The sequence below is a fragment of the Melanerpes formicivorus genome, unplaced genomic scaffold (assembly GCF_026170545.1).
Source record: "Melanerpes formicivorus ecotype bairdi unplaced genomic scaffold, bMelFor1.0.p_v2 SCAF_10, whole genome shotgun sequence".
NCBI classification, from domain to species: Eukaryota; Metazoa; Chordata; class Aves; order Piciformes; family Picidae; genus Melanerpes; species Melanerpes formicivorus.
Genome location: NW_027142362.1, coordinates 20454386 through 20475445, shown reverse-complemented (window position 1 = coordinate 20475445; position 21060 = coordinate 20454386). Strand labels below are relative to the sequence as shown.

The 21060-nt window shown below is 39.1% G+C and overlaps 1 protein-coding gene across 3 annotated transcripts in view; it reads left to right on the top strand.

Moving 5' to 3' along the window:
• The window catches only part of SCAPER (S-phase cyclin A associated protein in the ER), a 150494-nt gene that overhangs the window by 127109 nt on the left and 2325 nt on the right, over positions 1-21060 (top strand). For all 3 annotated transcript variants that reach the window (XM_068144135.1, XM_068144134.1, XM_068144133.1), the window contains exons 29-30: positions 1840-1989; positions 18373-18564. In XM_068144135.1, the coding sequence (XP_068000236.1) occupies positions 1840-1989; positions 18373-18564 (342 nt within the window). The remainder of the gene's footprint in view (positions 1-1839; positions 1990-18372; positions 18565-21060) is intronic.

Genomic DNA, 21060 nt, shown 5'->3' with positions numbered 1-21060 from the left:
AAGGGTTGCTCCCTGATAACTCAGGAAACCACTATCAATTTTTAAAATATACGCTGCTTCTTATGCTGTCTGTATTTATCCTTCTACCAACTATCATTTTATCTGAGCATTTATAATAAACCACCAATATCCATTCCCAGATCCCATGGTCTGCATTAGTGTGTTCGACATAAAACATTGCAAGGTAGTAATTATTGCCCAAAGGGTGGCAGAAAGCTAACTGGTGTGAATGTACTTCATTCAGGTCATTGATGCAGGGCTCTGCTCAGGAGGCACCCACTTAGCTGTCTTGCTGAATTGTAGGCATAATATTGTTTGTGATGGACAGACACACTTGAGTAGTCTCAGCAGCAGTCCCATTCAGTGCATTCATGTGATTTGTTTCTGTAATGTTAAAAATCTCAAGGTACACCAGAGGCAGCTTGCTGTCCATTCTGACCTCGTGTACTCTAGCAGGCAGCAGTGGGAAAGCAGCATAGTTTATGCACTGCCTGATTATTCTCTCTGAGGAATAGTTTTATCATGTAATACTAGGACTAGAGAATAGGGTTTTTTTATTAACAGAAGAGGTCTGGTATTCTAGAGTTTGTATTAGCACAGATGTCTCATGGGTATATATTTCATTTAATTTGACAGTCTAAACAATTGAAAGATGGTAGTGAGAAACAACACAGGGTCCTGAGCTGATATTAATTCTGGCTAAAAAGGAAGCATAGTTTCCTTGAAAAATTAGTTTAACTTTTATACACAAACTCAAGTGCCCTTTGACCTATTGTTATCAGGGAAGGTTAAACCCAGGGTGCTAGGTCACAGCATGCGTGGACAGCACTAATTAAATGAGTGGACCCGAGAACATGGCATTTACAGGATGTAAAGCAGTAAATGGTGGCTGTATTGTGCATTGCATTTTGAAAATACACACACTTAGCACAGTACTTGAGGTTCAGGATAGAAAGTATCCACAACAAAGTCTGGTTTAATTGCCAAGGGTTCTACTTGTGCTGGGTAGATCTGGAGTACGCTAAAACTAAATTGTACTACAGACTGGGATTTATGTATATATACGTTAGACAGGCTACAAGGTATAAAACCAAGAAAACTCTCAAATGAAAGAGATTTTCTCACAGGCCTGCACTGCTGTTTCATCAGTTAGTAGACTGTCATGCTCATTCCTTGTGCTTTAGTTCTCCCCTTTGACCTTGTGTCGTTCTGTCTGTTTGACATGTTTATTAAATAGAGGCTGTAGGCTGCGCAGATAAAATCTAATTCTCAATCTCCACGTTACAGCAATTTGCCTACTTTTAAAAAGCATCCCAAGAAGCTTTGCAGCTGAATGTTCTCTCCTTTTGGCTGTTTCTAACTATTTTTTTACTGTTTGAAAAGTCATTATTTGTTATTAATCTTTGTATTCCATTCAGAGCATGAGTTATTAATGAGAAATGCATTTTGCTCTTTTGCAGAAATGGTTTGGTTTCTTTTGCTTATTCCTAAGAAATATTATTAGCATTAAGTTTTCCTGGAACATGTAATGTATGGCAAATGAAATGGTCAACCTAATGCTATCCTGAACGTCAGCTAAGCAGAATCCATTTTTTCCTGTGTCCGTTTAAATTGGAATTTATTCTTGTTGTGGCTTTTAATGTGTACTCCAGTTGGTAAGTTACTGAAAGAAGGAAGCTGATGTCCTCCACCAAAGGCACTGCGACAAAGAACTTAGTTTATATGTTGTTAAAAAATAAATAAAAATTGAAAGGGGGATGCAATTGATGTGTATGTATCCACACAATTTCTGGTGCATGCTGCTGGACTGTAATTTCTGTTTCTTGGCCTTTTTTTCAGTCTATTTTGGGTGCTGAAGGACTATCCCTTGCGTTCCGGCATATTATCAGCTCCTTGCTGTGGTATTGTTCCCAGCATACCTATGAAGGATTGCTGCACGAAGTCATTATTTGTGTGGGCTATTTTACTGTAAACAACCCCGATAATCAGGTAAGGCACATGGAAAATGGGATCAGAAGTTATCAAGGGCACATTTTGTCATGGATCCCTCAAGAAAACTAATCCCCTTAACGTGTTTGAAGCACTTGGGATTCCTATGAGGACAAATATATGCATGTGCAAGAAGTTGAAGTTGCATCTTAACACAAAAACATTAATTTTATGCGGCCATAAGCAAGCTCTGTGTTCTTATGCAGGCAACAATGTTGACATTGCATCGATTTTAACTGGCCTTACTCCCTGCCAAGATACACTTAGCAACCAATATTTTTATTCTGAGTTTACTTCATGTCAGCTTGTTCAGATGGCTGTGGTACCCAAGTTAAACCCTTTTAAAGCCAACTAGGCTAGTGTTAGATGCCAATGTAGCCATTCCCCTGGTAGCCAGAGCGCTCATTTAAGTTTAAGCCACTCTTGTGCTTTAATCTTTGTATAGTAATCCAATATGAACAAACAATGGAAATTCCCTTTTAGCTTCCTTCAGTGTTGTCCACTCATTTCAGTAGACTCTGTGATCTCATACTAACTTATGAAATAACCCAGACTCAAACCTTCAAAAATATTGCAAGTATTCCAATCTTTAAAAATCTCTCAGCTTATATGTCGCATCTCAGAGTCCATTGGGCAGTTGGCACTGACTCCAAGTATGTGAACCTAGCTCTGGGTGTGCAGAATCTGTGTTATGGTGCCTCCATCTTTGGTGTGATTCAGTTGCATGCTGTATTTTTTAAGTTACTCTCTTTTCTCTCTCTCCATACCTGTAAGCTCTGATTCCTGGTTTTGTTCAGCTTTCGGGGTAGGAGTTGAGGATGAGATGCTTAGCGCCCTCAGTTAAGCTGAGAAGCAGAAGAAGGAAGCGTTACAACTTGTTAGCAGAGGTTTAGAGAAAAGCTGTCTGATAATGTTCTTACAATCATTGGACCATTAGAATATCCTAAAGCTGACAATGCTGTCAGAAGTATTAGGTAATTATATAATGTAACTCCATAGTAATCTTTTTGTGTCTTTGGGCACAGTTGGAGGGAGGATCCTGCAGCCTTCCTACCCTGTGCAACCAAATCCCACATGGGATCTGGTGCTTAACTGCGGGCAACGCTTCTTAAAAGGGTCGTTTTGAAAATCCATGTGATACCAAGGCCATTTTCTGATTCCCACTGCTACACAACGGCTCATGCTGGCATTCAGAAGTGCCAGCAGACAGTGTTGTCTTTTCTCTGCAGTTTAAAAATGTCTTTTCTGGCACACAAGTATAAACAGATGTGATTCATTGCATGGAGGACTTGCAACTATTACCGTGCCAGGAATAGCGCAGAAGAGGGATTTCCTACCAGCCATGTCAGTTAGAGCAGTTTGCAATGCCTGTTGCTGTTTAGTGCTCATGCCCTGGGGTGAAGGTCCGACGGTGGCAAGTGGGCACTATGCCATGGCAGCAGCTGGTGATGGTGGCTGCCGGCAGGCAGTCAAGAGACTAAGTATGTGCAAAATGCGTTTGTGTGTGGGCATGCTTCCCAGCTGGTGATTTTGTAGTGTTTTGGAGTCTTCAGCACGTGCACTTGGGGTTGGGGGCATGTGCCATCAATAATGTATCCCTGGACCAAGTTAATTTTTGAGATAAAAATGTAGCTTCTGCGGCTCTGAGAGTCAAGTTTAGGTCTTTGGTTAAACCACCACCGTATGTTAGTACTTTTCATACACTAGCAGCAGTCTTCTGTGGTGGTTTGCTTTGGTGGTACTGTTTCAAGAGATACCATGATATGCTTAACCTTTTTGTAACTTCTGATATTCCTAAGAACTTATGTTCTTAACTTAGGAAGTAGCATTTGAGGGTGGTTGGTGCCTTTTGTTTGAGAAAAACATATTGAAAAAGTGAAGTGTTCCTCACTCAGGTACTTGGAAAATGCAGGGAAGATAGATGGGTTTTTTTAAGCAAAAGGAAGTGTTTCTCCTTTTACTACTTAGGCAGAGCAGCACAACTTGTTTACAGTCATTATTTTCAGGTGCTGTGACTTCCAGGCAAGCTAGGATGCCTTTTGTGAGAAGGGAAGTGCCTTCTATTCATTCAGTTATGGTTTAAGTTTTTCATTGTGTAATGAGCTTCCATTTTTTTTTTCTTTCGTTGCTGATCATCAGCAGAGTACTGCTAAAAATAAAAAATTGGTCTCCCAGTGAAAGCTTTCAAACAGTATAGGCTCGAGCTCCTGGAAAGAATGGTGTAATAAAAACACATACACCAGACTTGAGCTATGAAAACAGCTTTCCATAGAGCTCTTTTTATGTAGTATTTGAACAAATTTTAAAGGAGACAATAACTGATGTGTTTCAAAGCAGATTCAGATTGGTCTTGCAGTCAAGTACACATTTGTTTTGAAATGTTTACAGTTTAAATTCGTTTTTCCCCTCTAAATTTGTGGTCGTTATTACAAGTCTTCCTATGTTTTAATTCCTTTCAACTCTCTTTAAAAAAAAAAAAGGGAAAAAGGACAAATAGTTGTTTGGTGGTTTTGGTGTGCCTTTTGTGCTTCCTTTGTTTACTTACATCAGCAGCGAAATATCCAAAATAGTGTGCTGCAATAAAGGGGAAAAAAATGTAATTATTTCAGAAATTGCAGCTTCCTAGTTTGAAGAATAGATAGCTATCTAAAAAGGAAATTTTACAGCCTGTCAGCCTTAGTTCTGACCTTCTGTAGTACTACTGTGATTTAAGTAGGTGAATTATTACCACTGTGCAGTCAAAATTAAAAAAAAGGGCAATTTCCTAAATATTCCACCCATACAGAGAAAGAATCGTCCAAGAGCATTATCTGCCGATCGGTTAATGTAATGTGGGTTTGTCTGGTTGTATTGCCCTACCTGTAAAAGTCTTCATATTTAGTTGAGTAACAAACTAAAAAGGCAAGTTCTTTCCTCTGGTGTAGTGTCAAGATTCATATTTCACTGCAGTTTCCAGGAGCCCCAAATAAGAGGAGGGCCTCACAGTGGGTCCTACACACATGCAGAGTCAGTGGCTGGGGTCCCAGTTAGAGCTTTCACTACTGTTGGTTTTTGGTCCAGGCCCAAGTGATTCTGCTGAGGAGCAGTGAGGACAATGGATTCCTGAGGAATGCATTCCTATGTGTTTTGATAGTGCTTGCACTGTTTATTTTAAGACAACCATGATTTTGCTGACTCTGCCCACATGTGATATATTAGTAATATTCCTTTACTTTTTTTCATATTTTGTTTTAACATTCATAAAGCTTTTTTTTCAGGGCAGCTGCTTTCACTAAAGACATAAATCAGTTGTGAAATTGAAAGTTTCAAAAAGCAGTGTTTCTTTAATATTTTAAATGCTTTAACATCATTAGTCAAGCCTAAACTGCACTGTCTGTTTTGTATCGGCACGTGAACTTGTGTTTACTACAGAGCCAGACAGCCTGCCTTTCACGAGCCGTGCGGCTGTAATCACGCCGTGCTGGGGCTCGGCTTTATTAGGCATCTGCTTTGCATGAGTATGATCAAGGAAACTGGTTCTCTCTCTCTTTTTTTTTTTTTAGCCACCATTTAATCTACTAACATACAAAAACAGGTCCCATGATACTAAGGATAGAGATGTAAAACTAAACTGCGTAATAAAAATAACATCCAATCTTTCAATAAGCCAACCATACTATATCAGACTATAGGATTACAGTTTCTAATTAAAATGTTCCTGTTAATTAAAAAAATCCTTCTATTTCATTACATTTTTATTGCCTTTCATTGTTTGATTTAATTAGTATAATGAATATAATTAGCATGTGCTGTCAACTGAGTTCATTTGCATATTATATTGGATAATTGAACGTGGTCCCATCATTAAATTAACATGAATGACAGATGATTTGGCTACTCTCTCATTGCTGCATTGGGAATAAAAATCTCTCCATACTCATTGCCGTTAGTGAATATTTTTCATCTGAAAAGTCCTTGCAAGTCAGATCTCCAGCGTCAGGATCTTGCCTCCAAGAGTGGTTGCATTGTTCGTTTGCAGTGTTTTGCGTTTATTTAAATACACTTAACTAATTTTTGTTGTTTCGGTCTTTGACACCCATGTATTGGGAGTGCTCTAGGAAAACTTCACGCATTTGGGGGATTTCTAGGATGTGGAGCTGTGTATTTGTAAATTCTCTAACTATTATGACTAGATTGCGTTGCATGTATTATTATTAGATTGCAAAGTGAAATCTCTGTGAACAGGATAGGGAAAAGTCTGTGCATCTTTAAAATAAATATAAAATTAGAATATGTAGACAGAAGTAAAAGCTTCTCTTAGAATAACCAATGCAATAGGAAGAGTGTAGAAATACAAACCACCTGTCCTTGAAGAAGGGTTTTCACTCCTGAAAGTTTATCATCCAGTTACACGTCTAACTCACTTCTCTGTCACTCCAGAATTTATCCCTAGACACAACACATTGTTCTTGTTGTAACCTTATGAATAACTGAAATGTTAATATCCAACAATCCACATGTTGAAAAAAGAAGCACACCAAATTTAATAATGCCTTTCACTTACTAGAAATTTATCCTCGCTATATAGATACGGAAAATATCTTGCAGAACATGTTTCAGGCATACCAGCTAGCTGCAGTGAAAGGAATAAGCAGCAATGAGAGACAGGATATTTTGGGAGAGGGATTTCGCCTGTCATAAAAATCTAAACATCAGACCACAGTATCACAGGTATAAATCTAAAGAATGGTAGACACAGTCCTAAAGGGTCACATTTAGGACTCATTCCCAGCACAAAGCAAACATGGTAGATAGTCCCAGAGAAAGGCTTCAGCCTGAGATTGGCTTTTCCCTTTTTTGTTAAATGATTGGCTTAGAGCTGTATTTCTTTTTAGCATTTATTTCATGTGGCAACTCTTATTTCTGTCACAAAAAGACAGTACCCTATGCAACAGTGAGCGTATAACACACACATCTGTATGTCTGTGATATATATCCTAACTGTGGTTACAAGTACTGTTAGGTTGTAAGGGACGCTTACAAAGTGACTTAATTAAAAGTTACCTTCTGCAGGGAAATTATTCTGTGCTTTTGACATTGTTAGCTTGAATTGAGTTTCAGTATGCAGCCAATTTTGCCTAGTGTCAGTATGAAGAAAGCTACTTCTCAAATGGAAAAATGGTGAAAGTCAGAAGTTGACAGAAAAACTTGGAAGAGTGGCTATAAAAATATTAGGTAGCTTCCATATGGATTGTTTACTAGAGGCCACCATTAAACTTTCATTATTTAGGTTGTTTTGGGGGCTATGGAATAAGTGGAACAATTTTGATCTTGTAGGTGGAGGTTTTGCAAACACAGCTCAAGACTAAAGATGCAGGGATTGTTACTTACCATATAGTTCTTGTATGGTTTTGAGTAGTACCTGAAATTACTTAGTTCTGATTTTGTTAGCTTCTTTTCAGAGGAGGAATTTTTAGGAGGATGGATTTCATGTTCAGGTTGTGAGTTCGATTCTTTAAACCTTTAAAAAATTAAAACAAACAAACACCAACCACAACCTTTTTAAAGCTTTATATGTTTGAACAAAAAAATCTGAGAAATAGCTGATTTTGACAAGTGAGTGATTCATGTGAAGTTGTAGTCTTGACTACCATTTAGGAGCACTTCAGTTTGTGAACAAAAAAATCCCGTAAGGATTAAATTCCCCAAGTTAAAAAGGAATAAATTAAAGCAGATCTGCAATGTATGCTTTCTCTCTATCAGCCTTATATACACGTACCACATAAATTCACTTAAGTGAATGCAGTGTCTGCACAGAAGATGGCATTCCTGTCTAGGCAGTGGGTGAAAAGTGGGGATGCCTCCTAGGTAATTTGTTAGACACCTTTGTTGTTATGTGAGCTTACTGATGACTTTCTTTTCTAAGAATGATCTATGACAAAGCAAATAAAATACATCAAGGGCATGTGGGACTGTATATTTCACACGTCACATCTTACTTGTGTTTCTGACATTCCAAAATACATCCTATAATTTTTCTTCTCTTTTTATTTTTTTTTAAAGGATGTGGGGAAAGTAATTTAATATGAGCAAAGACTTAATGTGGAATCAAATGTATTCAGTTTCGGTTTGTGATGGCTGGCTGATTCCTGTGGAAGGGGAAGAGAATCTGTATAGGAATTAATATGGGAAATGAATGCACTTACATTTATCTTATTGTCTTATTCTTAAACTGTAAACACAAAATAATAAACTTAGCTCTTGGTGTCATAAAAGCCAGTACTTTCAACAACCTTAAAATATCATCTGCAACTAAGGCTTAGAAATGGGAGAGAGAGAGAGACGTCAGCTGCTGCTGCCTTCGAAAAGCGATGTTCTAATCTTACTCCTGAGTCAGGAATAGAAGAGTTTGGTGGGCTCAGCTTAATCCCCAGTGGACCTTTGTCTGCATCGAGAAAACACCACAGAGTTTGGCATAATCCTGCTTAATAAGTAGTTTCTTCTCAGCTAAGACCTGGGCATGGAACATTATGGGTTTGGCCAGTGGAGATCCCTTGGTGGAGCTGGACGCAGAAGCTTGTCCAACGCCTGCCTTTGCTCCACCTCCTTCCCACCCAGCCAGTCTCTTTTTCATGAGAATTGAAGTTCACACAGAAATGTAAAACAAAGTCTAAAGCCTGCAAATATTTAATGAAGCCCTGTGTACTATTGTCTGTCTCGCCTCATGTGTGAGGGAACTCCCTGTACTTCTCCCATAAGCTGTAAGTTTTCCAAGTCTGAGCAGGCCCACAGTGACTGTCCCCATGATGGCTGGCCCCATGCAGAGAGGACGCCAGCCTGCTCTCTGTTTGCAGCTTTGGGCTCGGGCAGTTGACAGCTGTTCCAAGCACTTGGATGCTGCTCTAAGGGTGGGAGCCTGCAAGAAGCCCAGAGAAGTCTCCCAAACCCAGTTAGTGTTTAGCTTAAGTAATACTTGATTGAAGCGATACGGAAACAGAAAACAAAATGCATTAAATCTTGGGAAGTGAGTACCATGGAAAATCTTGCTCGTCTTCCTCTCCCCTCAATAATGGGTAAACTGTAGCACATTTTTCACGGCGAAGCAGCACATTTCTTGCTCTCTGAAGCTTTTCTTCAGCCAGCTCTGTAACGCATCCAATGGCTCAATGTTTCACAGTCTTTGTAGCTGGTCATCAGATATTTTCACAAACCCTTTACATTTATTGTGGAAGACAGAAGACAAAATGTACTAGTAATAAAGTTCTAAGGCTTATAGCTTACTTGTGAGTATGGTTTTGGAGCGTGACAGAAAATGTTTGCTTTTGAAGAGAGAAATGCTCTCAGAGATACAAGAAGATTATGTATGGTTTAGGCTGTAATATTGTCATTATTCATACCTCCGGGAATTTTAACCCAGACTAGCTAAGTTCTCAAGGATGATGGCAGAAATTCCTGCCAGTTGTGGGCTTAAACTTCTGTTGACTAAAGTCCTGTTTCTTCTCTGGCCTTTAAATCAAGACGTCATTGAATTCTTCATGCCTGGGCATGTGTTACATTAAAAAATAGCCTCAAGGCATATTAAAATTATTTCCATTTTCTTTTCCTTGTAATGGAGCATATATTTTAACATTTCTATTTTAATATTATTTATTGCTGAATTAATCTATATATACCTCATTTGTTGTACCTAAGGCAACTTGTCATTTTGGGTGACATTTTTCTCAAGGGCTTTATATAAAGAGCTGCTTTATCTAGATTTCCCACTAGCATAACTTTTGGTAAACACTTTCATGTGTTTACTGCATCACTGTCCTTGTATTTACTATTGTCCTATCCTAAATGCTCAAGTGGCTTAGGCTGATTACACCAAAACTTCTCAGAATTTTTTTTTCCTTGTTACATATAGGCAGAGCACCACAGAATCTGTGTGCTTAAACCACAGAGCTAGCTCTAAAGGGTCAGTGCTCTGTAAATGTCATTTATGGGAAGACTAATGTTATTTCTGAGCTCTGTTATCTTCCCTCTGAAAGCTCAAATGTGATGTTAAGAAAATAAACACTGGAATTTTTCAAACAGACAAAATTCTTATTTTAAAATTTGAATGTAGCCTTCTGGAACATTGTTTTTTGCATGCAAATTGCGCTCCAATTCCTGATAAATGCTGGGAGGAATTGAGAACATTGTTTGCTCAGAGCCTTGCCAATAGTGGAGTTTACAAAATGGAAAGAAAGGAGCTTGACCTTAAAACAGGAGAAGAGCCTAAGTGGTGACATATTCTGCTGATTAAATACTAGCAGTATGAGATCTGTTTATGTAGAAGCAAAGAAATAATGCAGATCTAATTTTGAAAAGACACTCTGGAGTATTAATATAAAGACTTAGTTCACTTGCAACATTATAAATAAGCTCACATCAAACAAAAAGATTTAACTGTTTGATGGAGTACTGTAGTTACAGAGATCAGATGCATAGTTCCTGTTCAATAAAGTTATTAGGTTGTACAAATTAGAATTGAAATTTATATTAATGATAAATAGAAAAGAAACAATAGTAGTTCCCATACCAATAGTGCAGTTTTAGGATCCCAATGTGTATAATGGCCATGTTCAAGTTTGGAACCATAGTTCATACAAGATAGTGGAAAAGGCAAGGAGTGTCCCTTAGAGAACCATTAGCTTTTTAGTCTGAATGTGAAATACATTACCGCTGAAGAGCACAGTCAAGTAGAAGAGGACATTTTAATGCTTCATTTCATGAAAGTAAAAGGGAAATCTAGTGAGAAGTATGGTTTTCTAGAAAGTTAATTCATCTCAGTGAAAATACCTGCAATTCTTTTTGAGTACCTGTGGAATACATTCTTTTGTTAGCGCGCTTTTCTCCAAGAGCTGAGGAAGGTTTCACTTCAGAAAGTGCAAAACTATACAAAGTTATGATTCAAGTCCCATTTTCCTTTATCCACTTCACTATAGTACAATTTTGTCTCACTTTTCACTTGATAAAAGAGCTACAAGTTCTAATTGGTCAGAATTACTAAAAAACACTGGTCTGACTGTAGAGTAGTAAGAACACAACCTTGTCATGCAGAGTGGGTCACATGAGAGCAGTGCACTTAAATTACTTGTAAGGTTTTGTTCAAATCTGGACACTGGGGATTTTGTAACCTCAGATTTCAGTTCTTCTCTAGGGAACTTTTTTCTTTCCTCTGCTATCTTCAAGCAGCAAGAAGCCGCTTTTTCTTTTGTGGATGAAAGCAACCAGTAGGCTACAGAGCACACCATAAGCTGCATCATCTTCCTGCTGCAGTGTTGCCAAGCAAGCATCCCCCTGCTACTGGGAAAGCTTAAACTAACTGATTTTTAACTTGGAATAGTCTGATGAGGTTTGTTTGGTTTGGGTTTGTTTGGTGGGGTTTTTTTTGGGTGGTTTTTTTTTTGTGTGTTTGTGTGTGTGTGTGTGTGTGTTTGCATTTGGTTTGGGTTTTTTTTGGTGGGTGGTGTTTCTATGTGGGGCTTTTTGGGTGGGTGATTTTTGGGGTTTGGTGGGTTTTTTTGAGGGGAAAGCAGCCACTGAGGAAGTAGTTGAATGGAATGGTAAATATTATTATCATTCTAGATGTGATGGATGTCTCATAGCTTTCTAAGGGTATGGATAATCTACAGCAAATGGTAATAATTGATTCATAATGTTATGGTTGTCTGGTCTAGCACAGTTCAGTTCATTGAGAACTTGGCTTTCTGAATCAGTTGAATGCTCATTTATTTTGCTTTTCCATAGACAAAAAATCTCGCTGCTGGCTTTCTGTTCTTCCTGGCCAGAAAATTAATTAGCCTCTTTGAAAGATAATTCCAATGTTTTTACGGTACATATGGACAGAAATAGCTGACATGAGTGATGCTTTTCCAGAGCTGCAAATGTCCAAGTGAAACAAGAAAATCTAAATTCCATCAGTAGAACTAGACTAAATATTGCTCTAAAAATCAGCACTTCTGCTCTGCAGTAATCCTGGACTAACCTTGCATAGTACACAAGGAGTGAAAAAGTCCTTGGTCTGGGGCTGAGCAGGAAAATATCTGACAATGTTTAACATAAGTGCATAGAACCATTGAAAACCAGTCTGTGATCATAATCTTCTTTAAATCTCTGGAAGGTTTCAGGAAAAGTTTTAAATTCTGTTAGTTTCTCTTCTTTGAAATGCTTTATGTATGGAAAATATGTACAGTTGCAACTGGGAAACTAAATTTTAGATTTCCACCAAAAATGCTATTCCATAATTTTTGAAAGGATAAATCTTCACAAACAATTTGATTTGAACTGCTAGTTCTTACAAAAGTAATATCTTGCATCTATGCTATATATCTGTTTAGGACATATGAATAGATGAGTGGTATGATTATATGAATTATCAATTCACTTCCATTTGGTTAATGTTTGTTCAGTATTTCACATACAGTCATTCTTAAACTTGCTGGCTGCTATTTCAGTTTTCTCAGCAAAAATCCTGTTTATTACTTACAAGATGCTGATTATGAAGCTATAATTTCAAAGACAAGAAAAGTCATATTTAATTTTCTTCAAAAATTAACCATTGGCATGGTAAGATTTCACTTCTTATTTGTTGTGTAAGAGCTGCTACATTCTCTATCATTACTGTATGATTCCAGAGATCTAGATGCCATTAGTTACAAAGATTATACTACCCTCCTTTGACAAAAATACATACCTATGCATTTAACAGTAATTGTAGTTTTCATTCATGATAAAAGGAGTATAGAGAAAGATTAAGTTCAAGACAAGTGTATGTATACACAGTACATAAATAGAATGAGGAGGTGTTCTGGTGAACACCTTTCCCTTACTAGTTCTCATGTGGTGGTTGTCCCTGGGCACTACAACAGTTACCTCCCTTCCCTTTCAAGCAAGGAAAGAAGTCACATTTCTATCATTCTCATTCTTGCAGGATCATCAGAAAGTTATTTTTGAGCCCTCACAGCTTCACAGGAAAATTAAATGATTTGCAGCATTCCCTTTAGTACCCAGAGGAAAATCGTAAGTTACTTGGGTCCACAGAGTTTGTTAGTTCCCTAGCAAAGGCTTTCAGTCCTGGGAGGATCTCCTTTGCAAGGTACAGGAAGCTGTGGCAGGAGAGGAAGGCTGCAGGAGCTGTCCCAGCGGGAATACAAGGAAGAACTGCAGAATCCAGGACGGAATACTCTTCTGGTAGTCACCACAGGTCTGTAGCCAGACACCATATCTGAGTGACAGTGGAAGCCTGATCTCCCAGCAAAACCACTGAATCACAGAAAACATCTGGCTGAAAGAGACCTCAAAGACCATCCAGTCCAAACCTTGACCCAGCACTGAAAGTTCGTCATCAAACCGTGTCCCTAAGCATCAGGTCCACAGGCTGCTTGAACACCCCCAGGGATGGTGACTCCACCACTGCCCTGGTCAGACCATTCCAATGTTTGAGAACCCTTTCAGTGAAGAAGTATTTCCTAATAACCAGCCAGTTTTCAATCCAATGCAGAGTGCACTTATCCAAGCCTTGTGCCTGGAGTTTCTGAAGGAGAATAATGCTGTGGGACAGTGTCAGAGCTTTTACTGAAGTCCAGGTAGACAATGTCCATGGCCCAGCCAACTCCCATAATAAAACCATTCTCCCCTTTTGGGTGAGGTGTGCCCCATCTACTGACAGCAGGCCTGGCTGCTGTAAACCAACCCATGATCAAAAACCCCAGAGTTCTACTGGTGGCACCAGGCTTGAAGCCAGGAATTAATCTCATAGGTCTTCTTCAGTCTGTTTGGGTTGGTCCCTGCTACTGGTGGGGTGGAGGAGAACACTACCTGTGTTCCCACTCCCCTGACCAGTCAGCTCAGGGCCCTGAAGTTCCTCTTGACATCCCTCAGTTTTCTTTTTTCTAGTTCATCATTGCCTATTTGGAAAGTCAGTAGTGGGTAATAATGTGTGGGCCGCACCAGGCAGGGGAGCTTTCACAGTATCACTAAGCCAGGCCCCATGGAGGCAGCAGACTTCCCTGTGGGATGAGTCATGTCAGCAAATCGTCCCTTCTGATGCTTTCAGAGGGAATCACCAGCAATAACCCTTCTCATCTTTGTAGTGCTGACTGCCTTACCTTTGGTAGCCCCTTGGGAGCATTTCCATCATTGTCATTGTTTGACTGTCCCTCGGAGTCCAGAGCCCCATACCTGTTACATAGGGGCAACTAGGAATGTGTGGGAGACTGTGGGGGAAGTCATCTGCTTTGCAATGTAGGGACCTGTTTCCATTCAGCCTCATTGTGAGCTCTAACTGGTGATTGAGCCTGCTCTGGGGAAAGCAGGGTGTGACTCCACCAGTCTATCACTGACTCAAACTCACTGATGCTTCTCAGCCTGCTCACAGAGATCTGTTACCCAGCACGTCAAGGTCCACTGCCTGGGCACATCTCCTGCAGGTGAGCTCTGTGCTGCCTTCCTGCACCAATGTCACAGCTGAGCCACTCTGTAGCCTGATGCTTTCATGGTTGCAGGCCTTCCCTCAAGCTCAGGCTAGGTAGCTGCATCAGTGCTGGTGGCAGCATGTGAGGAGGCCATCAGTGCTTCTGCAGTGAGGCTGATCTCCTCAGTGAGAGACTCTTCCCCTGTGTGAACTGCTGCCCTGTTTGCTGGCACTCTGGGTCGCCGGCGCTCCCTGGGGGTGCTTAAATAGCCCACAGAGGCTGCGACACCACCCACGCTTTACTCACCTCTCATGAGAGTTCACCTCAACTTTAGTACTCTTCTGTACCACAGGGAGCTTTAATTTTTTTGATTGATTGTCCTTTTTTATTGCTCAAGTGCTGTGTGGCATATTGCTGGCTTCTGTCATTGTAGTATGTTTTGAAAGACTGACTTTTATACTGCTTCAGACTTTCACAGCTAGATAAATTGCAGCAAATAGCCAAGCAATATACTGTACAGTGAACACTCGCCCAGGTGAACTTGAAGGAAAAATGAATTCCATCTTGAGACTTCAGAAGTCATAAATCATGTTTTCCTCAGTGATAAACTTCAGAAATACTAATACAGTGTATCAGGATGGTTATTGCAGTTGTGAGCACAGAATGCACTTTTCCAAAGAGTCACACAGGAGCATGGATAGCTTGGCAGGGCAGCACAGAGTGCCTGACCCTCTGGCTATTGGAGATTAAGCAAATTAGTGGGACCTGCAGGACACTATAAACTGGTGGGAGTGACAGAAGATAACTAATAGGCAACCTTAAAAGGTGTTGCTCAGTGAAAAGTTCCCACAGGTCATCACATTAGTCATTGTACTGGACAGTCAGTATGGATTCAGTAGGAAAGCTGGAAATTTGGATTCCAAGGCTAAATTGTATTATTAAAGGTGACTTTTAGCAGAGGTTAAAAGTAAACAAAGTCATGTTTAGAGTGGCATACATCATGCAGCCTTGCTGTCACCTTATAGGGAGTAGAGGATGCTTCAGCTCAGCACGATAAAGGATTTAAGATGCTCTGGCCTCTCATTTCCCTCAGGCTTTTACATGGAGAGCAGCCGGTGCTGTTGGCTTGTAACCCTGAATCGTACCACCATACTCTGTAAGAGGGGCCTCACCTCAGAGATTAATCAGGGTCTTGAGTCTGACTGGTAGCACAAAGACAAACTTCATTAATTCATCATGAAGTAGCATTTCAGAAACACGCTTGCTGTGTCTCTTATCTATGCATAAGTTTGGATAGGGTTATTCTAACATTCACTGTGTTGTAGCTAAAATAAATTAAGCTAAGCAGTTGCATCTTCTTTGGAATTTATTTAGGTTAAGGATGGGCAAAACCAATGAAGTTCTATGAATATCTATAAATTTTGGAAGTAAGCAACATTTTTTAAGAAATAAAGAAAACTTTAATGTCAATTGGCTGTTCTGGATAACATGAAAAAGGAGCTTGTATTAATTTGATAGTTCTCATTCAGAAAAAGAAAACCACAAGCAAATATTAATGGAACCTAGGCATATATGTGAAGTTAAGTAGGTGCTTAAATATTTGGCTGTACAGAAATGTGGTGATTTAATTAGGATCTTGTTACATTTGACAGGCATATCTGACTTTCAGACTAGAGAGAAGGCAACAAGAAAAGCTAACTCTAGGTAAATGTGTTGGGACTCCAGTATGTGGCAGGAGGAAAAGCAAGCTTCCTGCACGGCATGTCATTAAGGAGTTTATATCTTGTATTAGAGCATTTTTTAGATAAGGATTCCAAGCCTAGAAACCTCACTGGAATTATTAAGCCAAGTCAGTGTTTAAGGGGGAGGGGGGAAGGATTTTTAAATAAATAAATAAATAAAATAAAGATGAGCCTTTTTTCACCATAAAGAAGTCATAGGCAAGGCTGTTCATTGAGTTAGGTCACGTACTCGACTTCACTTGCTCCACCAGTTGACAGTGCATCAAGGAGTACATGTTCTGATAGAGGTTCATTTGTTTGGGTTATTTCCCCAGTAAGAGGTGACTCATGACTTCTTTTTCAGAGTACATAATGTAGGTGTATCAGGTTTAGTAGCTGCATTAGTAGAATGAACTGAAATCATCAAATTGATTCCACATGTGATAAATACCAGATTAAAATAACCAACAGCCCTTACATATACACTTCCCTGTCTTAAATGTCGGGATCATAGTAGTAAAACTGTTGAAAATAAAATTAAAAAATCATAATTCCATGGAAGCCATTTGATTATCAGCACTATTAGTTTGGCAAGAGTTCTGTAATTGTCCGTGGCGTTGTTAGAACAGGTAAAGGAAGTGAAGTGTGCAATGAAAAATTCCCCAAAACTTGTTTTTTCCTCTGCCTGTTCACCAAGTGTACAGTGGCCATTAAAAAGAAGTTAAGGGATGTGTTGTTCTGCCCTTGATCAGAAATAGCAATTGCAGTTCTTTTAGTACGGTTACAATTGATTTCAAGCACTTTCCTGATTGTAGCATTTCCCATAAACCCCCACGGATTTATTTATATAATAACCACTCTGCTTAATTTGAAATTCACACAGTAATCCCACACTGGAAAGGCAACTCCTTACTTACTGGGTGGGAACCAACAGTTAAGTTTAGAATCATCCAAATACTTCAGTGATCTTTTCCTCAAGACAGTGTCTGAATGCATGCTAAATTGTCACGTATTTGGCCATCTTTTAAAAATTCCTCCTATCTTTAAGGGCATGGAGACATTTCTGCTGGTATTTTGAAAGGGTTTCAATGCCTTTTTGGCTGGTGAACTAAAAAAAAATCCAAACTATTACTTTGTTGCTCTTGTTTTATCAACTGAGAGTTTGCTCTGAAGGTATTGTTAAAAGTACTTTGAAAACTTGTAAATCCCTGTAATTTATGTTCCTGTGGTCTCAACTGCTTCTTTCTGTCCTTCTGGTTTTAATTTGAATGCAGTCTTGTCTGGGTGTGTACCTGTAAAATTGTGTTTTTCCAAGTACAATTTACAGTCGTGACCCTCCATTTTACAGTGTTCTAACCTTATAGGAGCTTCCTCCTATGCCAAAAAGCCAACTTTGGGTCAAACAGCTCTTTCATATTATAATTGTCTAATCAAGCTTACTTGGAACAGATCTGATTTTGGCATTTTTTAGTTTATCACAGAGGCTTTATAAGAATATCAACTAAGTTGGAAAGGTTCCTTTGCAGGAGACCAGTAATAGCATCGCCTTACTTCTTCAGATGTACACAGTTGTAAACTTAGCCTGCTTCATGACAACAGTCCCATTTATCTAAACAATTCTCCTTTTAGAGTCAATGGCACTGATAGAAACTGAGATAAGAAATACAGATGGGAGGATCTTTCTGAGTCTTTACTTACTGAAACTCCTTGCTGCATGGCTTACAATCGCCTTTTCTTTTTGGTGCCTGAGAGCGCGTGGCAGACATCTATGGTGAAACAGGGTCCTCTCCAATTGCCAAAGAGCTCTCTAGTAAAGGCTGACTGAGCTTCAGCAGAGTTTTTACAGTCCTGGGGATCTTTTTCTTGAGTTTTTCCCACACACATGCTTACTGTATTTAAATGGCAGGGGCTGGGGTTGTTTGTTTTGTAGCTCTGACTTACAATAGTCTCTTCACTGTAATTCTTTGAATGAAGATCTAAAATTATGTGTTATTGTAATCTGCAGATTAATCTCCTTCTCTGCCTTTTTTGATTGTACAGGAAAAAGAAGTTTCACAGCCTTAAGATTTATTTATCTGCAATAAAAAGTAATACTTGCACAGCAAAATGGAAGGTTTTATTTTTAGTATTTACTTATTGGCCACGCTCATTTTTTTAGCATGACTTCAGCACCCTTGGTGGTTAGCAGGGAGAGAAGAGGAGACGGATCACGTGTTTTAATGTTGTTACGTTTGTATTTTCAGATCATTGTACAATCTGGCCGCCACCCCACGGTGCTGCAGAAACTATGCCAGCTGCCTTTCCAGTATTTCAGTGATCCTCGTTTAATCAAAGTGCTCTTCCCTTCGCTAATAGCTGCTTGTTACAATAACCCTCAGAACAAGATCATCCTGGAGCAGGAGATGAGCTCTGTTTTGCTTGCCACGTTCATCCAGGTAGTAATTCCAGTAACGTAGCAGCAAGTGTGCAGGGTAGCTGCAACAGCTTTTCTTGCTTTTGCTGTGTATATGGAAATCATTTGATATAACTTAATCAAGTAAACAGCATTGAAGTACCTTAAGATTCTCTACAGCTCTTTTGAAACCACAGATTATGCCTGTACTTGAGGCAGCTTATAACGCTGAAAAGGTTACTGAGTAGTTCAGGTTCTCGCTAGCACGTGCAGCGTCCTGTTTTCATTAGAAAAAAGTTGTTGGATGTGCTGGGAAGATTCGATGTAGATCCTGCTGTTAGAGGACAATTCTTAAAATATTTATTTTTTCAAGACTAGGGCACATACAGCACATGTGAAATGGGCATATTGATGTGTTTACATAGAAATGTACAACTGTATACTGTGTACAGGAGATTTACAGAGAGCTGGACGGAAGTGTATAATTTTTTTTGCAGAAAATATACAGGACATACATTACCAAGTCTAATCTTGAAATCTTTATTTTCAACAATAAGCCGCTGAGATCATTATGAATACTGTTTTGAATAAGGATTTACAGCATTTTTGTTCCCTTTGTTTAAATGTATATGCTGTGCTTTATATATATATCAGATTTTGTGCATGCCTTATGTTTCCCGTGCACTTCACTGGCTGTTTCCAATAAATAAATGCAGGTTTTGTAAATGCTGTACTATTAAAAAAACAGCATGTGTTTAGGACTGTAGGAACTCTGTATCGGTTACCTGAAAGTTACTGTTGTTGATACAGAAATGTTAGTCAAACTCTTTTTCCTAATGCTTTACAGCGAGTCCAAGTGTAAGCTACACAGTTCCGGGAGAGAAGGCACAAGAATTAAATCCTTACTAAAGGTCTTCACATAACATCAAAATTCTGAGTGCAACTACTTCTTATCTTTTTAATAGTAAAAATAATTGCATAGCAGTTAAAAATAAGAGAAGTTTGCAACGTAGTATTAAAAGAATTTGCTGTATAGTAATGAACTTCTGGTTAAATATAAAGCAGTAATTCAGCTTTTAGTTCAGCTTTCTTATAGTGAAACTACGGATTTTGGTGTTAAAGTTGCAGTGGCAAAAGATAATTTAATCATGATAAGTAAATGCAGCAAGTTAAGTTTGTTTTTTCAGCTAAAAAAATGTGAAAGTGGAGCAGAATGATCCCTATATGAATACTTAAGGTTATTTATTTTGATTTCTGTGCTACGAGAGAGAGAGGCATTTAAATCCTTAGCAGTTATGGCAAACTATATTTACAAGGGTGAAGATTATTAATTTGATTTCCAATCAGATTGTATTTCAGGTTCCTAGTCCACGCACTATTCTTGCAGGCTTTTAAAAAAAGGAGTTACATAAAAATGTGGAAGATCCTTGTGCACTGTAAAATGTCCCATATTTACTGACTTCACTAAAACTTTAATATTTTACCCATTTTAAACTCAGCATTTTCAAATGTTGCACATGCAAATACCAATTCTGAAGGGAACCAGAATGTGCTCAGGTCTGTGTGTGTGGGTACACAGACAGACGAGGTTTGCCTCTACTTCTTTTTCAGCTCGCTGCTGGTTGTCAAGCAAATCTCTTATTTGTTTCAGCAGAAGATTTGGGAAAGACTAAAAATGTTGCCCCATGACTAGAAAAAAAGATTTTTCCTATACCAGGGAATGCAAAAAGAAGTCCTGTTTACGTAAAAGTTTTGTGGTGTGTACAAATATAACACTTAAATACAGTGTGTTAGATGTGTGCAGTGTAAATCAAAGGAAAGTGATGGATTTTACAGTGACGCACATTATACCTCCCTACCACCAGATTCATTTCTATCATCTGAAATTTACATCATCCTTGTTATTTGTGTTACTTCTGTTTCTACATGTGCTGAAATAATAATAATAATTAAAAACAAGACACACATTTAGAAGTATCCATGATTTGCTAAACTGTATCTCATGTCAAATCATGCTGTCTGTGCTCACTGAGTGCTCGAACAAGAGACAGGATCCCAACAGCCCTCTCAGTACTGGGGCAGCTGACTTGCATAATCCTGCGTGGTTCTGCAGGACGTGGGTGTCCCTCCTTACTCCAGGGGGTGCAGCATCCTGTCAGATAGCAGCGGGGATCACGCAGCGTGTTGGGCACGCACCGCAGCTGGTTACACAGCTGGCTGCCACTCTGGGCAGAGCTCAGCACCTCCCTGGGAGAGCTTCACAAGCTCTCAGGAAATAACAGGATCTCAGGCTCCCTGGGTCACTGGAAAGCACAGCCGATGAAATTGGGCTGATTCAAGAATTACGTAAGTGGGTATTTGGAGTCAGCAGCATAAACCTAAACCTCCATTTGTTTTAGAGAAACACAGCCATAGTAAATGTTCTCTTAAATTAAAGGCAACGATAATAACTATTTCCTAGGAAGATGTTGAAATCTTGTTGTTCCTGTTGTCTATTCAAATACTTTTTTCTTCCAGATAAGGTATGAATAAAGGTATA